This window comes from Malaclemys terrapin, chromosome 13 (genome assembly GCF_027887155.1).
Source record: "Malaclemys terrapin pileata isolate rMalTer1 chromosome 13, rMalTer1.hap1, whole genome shotgun sequence".
Lineage (NCBI taxonomy): Eukaryota > Metazoa > Chordata > Testudines > Emydidae > Malaclemys > Malaclemys terrapin.
In genome coordinates this window covers 35,405,192-35,414,345 of record NC_071517.1, presented here as the reverse complement: position 1 = coordinate 35,414,345, position 9,154 = coordinate 35,405,192, and the positions used below count along the sequence as shown (strand labels likewise).

Sequence of the window (9,154 nt, the reverse complement as noted above, 5' to 3'; positions counted from 1 at the left end):
AACCCCAGCTAGAATGGGGGATGGGGCGTCATAACTCCTGGGCTGTATTCCAGAGTTCACTGTTTAAATATGCCTGGGTTTGGTCACTTCCATGTGAGATGCTGCTCCTGTTTAGAGCAGTGTAAATGGGGAGTAATTAAATGGCATGCAGTGAAATTACACACATTCACAGCAGTGCCCCTGACAGCAGAATCTGGCCAACCAGACCCCCGATTCACCTCCATAAACTGAGGATAGTAACATTTATACACCAGTATCCAGAGTTCGCCCGCCTCTGGGAGACAGAGGTATAAAAATACATCAAAAACAATTGTACCTAATTCTCCTCTCCATCACCCTGTTGTAAATCAGGAGTAACTGCCCTGGAGTCCATTGAGCTGATTCTACTTTCTCTCACACCAGTGTAAACTAGGAGTAATCCATTGGAGTCAGTAGGACTGTTTTCCCCAACCTCGTTCCCAAATTACACCAATCTTCAAAAGCTAAGGGTCTGATTCAAGAAATTAAGGTGGTTTTCACAAAGGGAAAGTTATTTTATTGATGTAATCCTGACCCCTGCTCTTGTCCCTCCCTCTGCAGCCATCAAACGATGTCCTGAGAAAGAAAATGTCCAACCGAACCACCATGACCGAGTTCCTTCTCCTCGGATTCTCTGATGTTCGGGAGCTGCAGATTTTGCACTTTGTGGGGTTTCTAGTGATTTACCTGGCAGCCCTTGTGGGGAATCTTCTTATATTCATGGTTATAGCCTTTTATTACCACCTTCACACCCCCTTGTACTTCTTCCTGATGAATCTGTCCATCCTAGACCTTGGCTCCATCTCTGTCATTGTCCCCAAATCCATGGCCAACTCCCTCATGAACACCAGGTCCATTTCCTATGTTGGATGTGTTGGCCAAGTCTTTTTCCTCCTCTTCTTGGTGGGAACGGATTTTTCCCTTCTCACCATCATGGCATACGACAGATATGTCGCAATCTGCCAACCACTGCACTATGAGACAATAATGAACAGCAAAGCTTGTGTCCAAATGGCAGCTGGTGCCTGGATCAGTGGAATTCTCTACTCTGTGCTACACACTGGGAACACATTTTCATTGACCTTTTGTGGAGGCAACATAGTGGATCAGTTCTTCTGTGAAATCCCCAAGCTACTCAAGCTCGCCTGCTCTGACTCATATCTGAGTGAAGTTGGGGTTCTTGCCTTTAGTGTGTGTTTAGTCTTAGGCTGCTTTGTTTTTATCATTGTGTCATATGTTCAGATCTTCAAATCAGTGCTCAGAATTCCCTCGGAGCAGGGACGACATAAAGCCTTCTCCACCTGCCTTCCTCACCTCACTGTAGTCTCATTGCTTGTTTGCACTGGGGCCTTTGCCTACCTGAAACCCACCTCCAGCTCCCCATCTGCTCTGGATCTTGTGGCGGCTGTTCTCTATTCCGTATTGCCACCAATCATGAATCCAATTATCTACAGCATGAGGAACAAGGAGATCAAAGCTGCCCTGAGGAGACTGACTGGGTGTAGGTAATTCACCAAGTATTAATTTTGTGTCATTCTCTAATTAAAGGTTTCAGAGTAACAGCCGTGTTAGTCTGTATCCGCAAAAAGAAGAACAGGAGTACTTGTGGCACCTTAGAGACTAAGAAATTTATTAGAGCATAAGCTCTAATTAAAGTTCCCTTACTTAGTATCTGTTCATTAATGTCATTTGCATGACTACACATCTTGCACACAAACGGGTCTCATTCTGATCTATTTCACCAATGCAAATCCAGATTAACTCCACTGATTTACACCCATAGATAATCTGATCAAATTGTGGAATTAAATGGGTGTAAATTGTTTGCATGAGAGCAATCATATTTTTCGTTCTGTTTCAAAACAAAATCCTTTACACTGCTTGGCTATTTGCAACGGTTCCATAGGCCACTGAATACAATGATAGGAGTTGTCTTGCTTGTGTGTATAAATAAGGAGTGGTTTTGTTGGAACCAAAGGAGTCAGACTGGTGTAAGACTGTGGTCGGTGACAGAAGATGTTTGGGGTAAATCCTCAGCACATTTTCTAGTTCCATTGACCTTGGTGGCAATAAAGCAATTTTCAGTATCTGTGGATCTGACCTACTTCCTCCAATGGATCTGTATATCCATTGCCACCAGCTGGGGACAAGGCCCATTGTCTTCTCCCTGGACATGGTGCCTCCAGGTTAGGTGACTGTCAAGGCTGCTTCCCCACTCTGAACTTTAGGGTACAAATGTTGGGGCCTGCATGAAACTTCTAAGCTTAACTACCATCTTAGATCTGGTCTGCTGCCACCACTCCCAAAGTGCTAATTCCCGTCCCTGGGTAGCCTTGGGAGACTCTTCACCAATTCCCTGGTGAATACAGATCCAAACCCCTTGGATCTTAGAACAAGGAGAAATTAACCATTCCCCCTCCTTTCTCCCACCAACTCCTGGTGGATCCAGATCCAACCCCCTTGGATCTAAAAACAAGGAAAAATCAATCAGATATTAAGAAAAAGTCTTTTAATTAAAGAAAAGAAAGGTAAAAAAAAATCGTCTGGGAGAGATTAGCACACCAGCTACTCTCACAGACAACAGATTCCAAACACAGAGGATGTTCCCCTGGGCAAACCCTTAGTTACACACACAAAAAATACCCAAAATATCCAATTTGACTATTCCTCTAATTGCACAAGACAGGTTACAAAGAAATAAACATAAACCTATTTATTTCCTTCACTTAGGGTATGTCTAAACTACGGGATTAATCCGAATTTATATAATTCGAATTTGGGAAACAGATTGTAAAAAGTCGAAATGTATGCGGCCACACTAAGCACATTAATTCGGCGGTGTGCATCCAAGTACCGGGGCTAGCGTCGATTTCTGCAGCGTTGCACTGTGGGTAGCTATCCCATAGCTATCCCATAGTTCCCGCAGTCTCCCGCACCCATTGGAATTCTGGGTTGAGATCCCAGTGCCTCATGGGACAAAAAACATCGTCGCAGGTGGTTCTGGGTACAGCCTCACCTCCTCCCTTCCTCCCTCCCTGCATGAAAGCAACGGACGGCAGACAACCATTTCGCGCCTTTTTTCCTGGGTGAACACTGCAGAGTCCATACCATGGCAAGCATGGAGCCCGCTCAGCTCAAGACAGCAGTCATGAACATTGTAAACACCTCGCGCGTTCTCGTGGAGTTTATGCTGTGCCAGGACCAGAAAAACGAGGCGAGGAGGCAGCGGCGGCGGCAGTGCAGCGACAAGCATGATGAAGACATGGACATGGACACGGACACAGAATTCTGTGAAACCACGGGCCCCGGTGCTTTGGAGATCATGTTGTTAATGGGGCAGGTTCTATCCATGGAACGCCGATTCTGGGCAAGGGAAACAAGCACAGACTGGTGGGACCGCATAGTGTTGCAGGTGTGGGATGATTCCCAGTGGCTGCGGAACTTTCGCATCCGTAAGGGCACTTTCATGGAACTTTGTGACTTGCTGTCCCCTGCCCTGAAATGCCAGAATACCAAGATGAGAGCAGCCCTGTGGAAGCTTGCAACGCCAGACAGCTACCGGTCAGTCGGGAATCAATTTGGAGTGGGCAAATCTACTGTGGGGGCTGCTGTGATGCAAGTAGCCAAAGCAATCACTCAGGTGCTGCTACAAAAGTTAGTGACTCTGGGAAATGTGCAGGCCATAGTGGATGGCTTTGCTGCAATGGGATTCCCTAACTGTGGTGGGGCGATAGATGGAACCCATATCCCTATCTTGGCACCGGAGCACCAAGCCACCGAATACATAAACCGCAAGGGGTACTTTTCAATGGTGCTGCAAGCACTTGTGGATCACAAGGGACGTTTCACCAACATCAACGCGGGCTGGGCGGGAAGGGTTCATGACGCTCGCGTCTTCAGGAACACTACTCTGTTTAAAGGGCTGCAGCAAGGGACTTACTTTCCAGACCAGAAAATAACCGTTGGGGATGTTGAAATGCCAATAGTTATTCTTGGGGACCCAGCCTACCCCTTAATGCCATGGCTCATGAAGCCATACACAGGCAGCCTGGACAGGAGTCAGGAGCTGTTCAACTACAGGCTGAGCAAGTGCAGAATGGTGGTAGAATGTGCATTTGGCCGTTTAAAAGGTCGCTAGCGTTCATTATTGACTCGCTCTGACCTCAGCCAAAGAAATCTCCCCATTGTTATTTCTGCTAGCTGCGTGCTCCACAATCTCTGTGAAAGTAAGGGGGAGACCTTTATGGCGGGGTGGGAGGCTGAGGCAAATCGCCTGGCTGCTGATTACGCGCAGCCAGACACCAGGGTGATTAGAAGAGCACACCAGGAGGCGCTGTGCATCAGAGAAGCTTTGAAAACCAGTTTCATGACTGGCCAGGCTACAGTGTGAAATATCTGTTTGTTTCTCCTTCATGAAAACCTGCCCCCTTTATTGACTCATTTTCTGTAAGGAACCCACCCTCCCCCTTCCCCCAGCTTGCTTTCAAACCAAATAAAGTCACTATCATTTAAAAATCATTTATTCTTTATTAATAGATTAGAAAAAGAGGGAGGGAACCCAGGTGGGATTTGGGAGGAGGATCGGTGGGAAGGAAAAGGCCACTAAAAAAAGGTTAAAAAAATGACAGCCTTTTGCTTGGGCTGTCCACTGGGGTGGAATGGGAAGGTATATGGAGCCTCCCCCCCCCTCGTTCTTACACGTCTGGGTGAGGAGGATATGGAACATGGGGAGGGGGGAGGAGGGTACAGGGGCTGTAGCGGCAGTCTGTTTTCCTGCAGCCGTTCCTGAAGCTCCACCAGACGCCGGAGCATGTCTGTTTGCTCACGCAGCAGCCCCAGCGTTGCATCCTGCCTCCTCTGATCTTCCTGCCGCCACCTCTCATCTCGAGCGTCTCTCCTCTCCTCACGTTGGTCCCTCCTCTCCTCACGTTGGTCCCTTCTGTCCTCACGTTCACTGGCTTCTTTCCTATACTTTGCAACCGTTTCCTTCCACTCATTCAGATGAGCTCTGTCACTGCGGCTGGATTCCATAATTTCTGAAAACATCTCATCTCGCGTCTTCTTTTTACGATGCCTTATCTGTGATAGCCTTCGGGATGGAGGAGGGAGGCTTGAGGAATTTGCAGCTGCTGTAGGGAGGGGAAAGAAGAGAGAATTGTTTAAAAAGATACATTTTGCAGAACAATGCTTATACACTTTCACGGTAACCAACACTATTCACATTACATAGCACATGTGATTTCTGTGCAAGGTCGCATTTTGCCTCTTAATACTGAGTGCCTGTGGCTTTGCTGCTAGAGATCACAGGTCCGGGCAACAGAATTCGGCTTGCATGCGGCCATGGTAAGCCATTGTCTTACGGCTTCTGCGCCCTCCTTTCCCACATACCAAGCAACGCCCATAGAGTGCTGCGGTTTTTCTGTTAACATTCAGCAGCAGCAGAAAAAAAACTAACCACCCCCCACCTCCTGCCATGAATTCTCTGGGATGATCGCTGTACCCCTCCCCCCACCGCGTGGCTGGTATCAGGGAAGATCCCTGCAGGAACCAAACTAACCCCCCTTCCCCCTCCCCCGCAGCCACCCTCCCGCCATAAATTCTCTGGGATGATCACGGTACCCCTCTCCCCACCGCGTGGCTGGTAACAGGGAAGATCCCTGCTAGCCAAACGCGAAAAGCTCAGGGCCAATTTCCCATCTGCGCTTGGCTAACTGCAGGGAAGGATTTATTTTCAGCCACAGGCAAACAGCCCAGTAGGAACGGCCACTTCTGTCCCCTTAATTAATTTCCCGTATTTCAACCAGGTTACCATGAGTGATTTCACTCTCCTGAGGATTACACAACAAGATAAAGAACGGATGTTGCTTGAATGCCAGCAAACACCAGGACCATACGCTGCCAGGCTTTGTCAGACAATGATACCAGATTACTTGCTGCAAGCATGGCATGGTCAAGTGTCCTACCATGGAGGACGGAATAAGGATGCACTGCCCAGAAACCTTGTGGCAAGGCTTTTGGAGTACCTCCAGGAGAGCTTCATGGAGATGTCCCTGGAGGATTTCAGCTCCATCCACAGACATATTAACAGACTTTTCCAGTAGCTGATCTGACCGCGAATGCATCCCAAGTCCTCAGGGCAACGTAATCATTAAAAACCATTTGCTTTTAAAACAAGTTTTATATTTTAAAAGGTAAACTCACCTGAGGTCCCTTCCATGGGGTCAGGGTCTTGGATACTGGCTTGGGAGGTTTGGGAGGGTACTTCAGTCAGGCTGAGAAAAAGATCCTGGCTGTTTGGGAGAACGGAGTGCTGTGTGCTCTCTGCAAGCTCATCCTCCTCCTCCTCCTCCTCCTCTCCTCCATCAGCAGAATCCTCAGGTGTAGCTGATGAGACTATACCCGACCCGGAATCCACGATCACAGGTGGGGTAGTGGTGGCGGCCCCCCCTAGAATTGCATGCAGCTCGGCGTAGAAGCGGCATGTCCGCGGCTCTGACCCAAAGCGACCGTTTGCCTCCTTTGTTTTTTGATAGGCTTGTCTGAGCTCCTTGACTTTCACGCGGCACTGATCTGAGTCCCTATTGTGGCCTCTCTCCATCATGCCCTTGGAGATTTTTTCAAAAGTTTTGGCATTTCGTCTTTTAGAACAAAGTTCTGCTAGCACTGAATCCTCTCCCCATACAGCGATCAGATCCAGTACCTCCCTCACGGTCCATGCTGGTGCTCTTTTTCGATTATCGGCCTGCATGGTTACCTGTGCTGATGAGCTATCTGTGGTCACCTGTGCTCTCCACGCTGGGCAAACAGGAAATGAAATTCAAATGTTCGCGGGGCTTTTCCTGTCTACCTGGCCAGTGCATCCGAGTTTGGATTGCTGTCCAGAGCGGTCACAATGGTGCATTGTGGGATAGTTCCCGGAGGCTAATACCATCGAATTGCGGCCACACTATCCCTAATTTGAAATGTTAAAATCGATTTTGGCGCTACTCCGCTCGTCGGGGTGGAGTACAGAAATCCATTTAAAGGGCCCTTTATTTTGAAATAAATGGCATAGTTGTGTGGACGGTTGCAGGGTAAATTGAAATTAACGCTGATAAAACCGAATTAAAGTCGTAGTGTAGACCAGGCCTAATACTCACTACTTAATAAGAGGCTGAATTCTGAAGCTTTCCCACTCCGGTCCAAAATGAAACAGACCAGAAAACGGAACTTTCCTCCTTCCCTTTGAACCATCTTGTCCTCCCATTAGTTCCTCTGGTCAGGAGTCAGCAAGGCTAGGTGAAATTCTTAACCCTTTACAGGTAAAAGAGGCATTAACCCTTAACTATCTGTTTATGACACGCCCCCCAAATCTCAGACAGTGTTGGACCGCACTGGCTGTGATTTCTTTCTAAATTTTAGAATAAACAGATTAATAAAACACATGCACCCTTACATATACTACTACTTAGGTAAAAACTATACGATTTTTCACATTTTAAGGATGATTTTAACCAGTTGATTCTGGGAAACTTTCACCTGAGAGTGCATTAGCCACTTTGTTAGAAGCCCCTGAAATGTGTTGAATTTTAAAGTCAAAATCTTGAAGAACTAAATTCCACTGAAGAAGTTTTTTGTTTTTTCCCTTGGCGGTATGAAGCCACTGTAGTGCAGCATGGTCGGTTTGTAGTTGGAAACGCCATCCCCAAACGTATGGGCGTAGCTTTTTCAGAGCATACACAATGGCATAGCATTCTTTTTTGCTGATTGACCAGTGGTTTTCCCTCTCAGACAGTTTCTTGCTGAGAAACACGGCAGGATGGAATTCTTGATCCGGTCCTTCCTGCATTAAAACTGCTCCCACACCACGCTCGGGCACATCTGTGGTTACTAGGAACGGTTTGTCAAAGTCTGGGGCCCTTAGCACACGGTTAGATATGAGTGTCGCCTTAAGCTAGTTAAAGGCCTTTTGACACTCATCAGTCCACTGAACTGCATTTGGCTGTTTCTTTCTGGTTAGGTCTGTCAGTGGAGCGGCGATTTGGCTGTAGTGTGGTACAAATCGCCTATAATATCCGGTCAACCCTAAGAAGGATTGGACCTGTTTCTTTGACTTTGGAACCGGCCACTTTTGGATAGCATCCACTTTGGCTTGTAGGGGATTTATTGTTCCTTGACCCACCTGGTGCCCCAGGTAAGTCACTATGTTTTGGCCTATTTGACACTTTTTAGCCTTAACATTTAGTCCTGCCTGCCTGATGCACTCGAAGACTTTTTCCAGGTGCTCCAGGTGTTCTGCCCATGACTCAGAAAAAATGGCCACATCATTCAGTTAGGCAGCTTCAGATTCTCCCAATCCCACCAGGAGACCATCTACAAGTCTTTGGAAGGTGGCGGGTGCATTTTGAAGCCCGAAAGGGAGTACATTGAATTTATACTCCCCTTCCTGGGTGACAAAGGTTGACCTTTCCTTGGTGGGTTCATCTAGTGGTACTTGCCAGTAGCCCTTGGTTAAGTCTAAGGTAGAGATGAATTGGGCATGTCCCAATTTTTCCAATAGCTCATCTGTGCTTTGCATTGGATAGTTGTCAGGACGAGTTACAGCATTTAGCTGACAGTAGTCCACGCAAAAGCGTATTTTCCCATGTGGTTTGGGAACTAGAACCACTGGAGATGCCCATCCACTCTTAGAGGGGTGGATTATACCCATCTGTAGCATGTCCTCAATCTCCCTTTTTACAGCAGTTTGGGCATGAAGTGACTCCCGGTAGGGTGGGGTTCTAATTGGGTGAGCATAACCTGTGTTAATGGAGTGGTATGCCCGTTCGGTCCGTCCTGGGGTGGCTGAGAACATTGGCGTAAAGCTAGTGCACAGCTCCTTGATCTGCTGCCACTGCAGACGTCCAAGGGTTGCGGAGAGGTTCACCTCTTCCACGCCACCGTCACATTTTCCTTTGTAGTAGACACCTTCAGGCCACTCCGCGTCATCTTTTTTCTGGGCTGTAAACTGGAAAATCTTTAATTCTCTGGAATAAAAGGGCTTAAGAGAATTAACATGGTATACCTTAGGCTTTATGTTGGAGGTGGGGGATGCTATGAGATAGTTAACAGCTCCTAGGTACTCCTGGACCATGAATGGTCCTTCCAATGATGCTTA

The 9,154-nt window shown here is 47.4% G+C and overlaps 1 protein-coding gene across 1 annotated transcript; it reads left to right on the top strand.

Moving 5' to 3' along the window:
• The first annotated feature begins 606 nt into the window (after positions 1 to 606).
• Positions 607 to 1,527, top strand: LOC128847324 (olfactory receptor 14A16-like). The gene has a single exon (XM_054046719.1). The coding sequence runs from the start codon at positions 607 to 609 to the stop codon at positions 1,525 to 1,527; it is 921 nt and encodes a 306-aa protein (XP_053902694.1).
• The last annotated feature ends 7,627 nt before the right edge of the window (positions 1,528 to 9,154 follow it).

Coding starts and splice junctions, on each gene's coding strand:
- LOC128847324 (XM_054046719.1), top strand. CDS start 607: ATGTCCAACCGAACCACCATGACCGAGTTCCTTCTCCTCGGATTCTCT.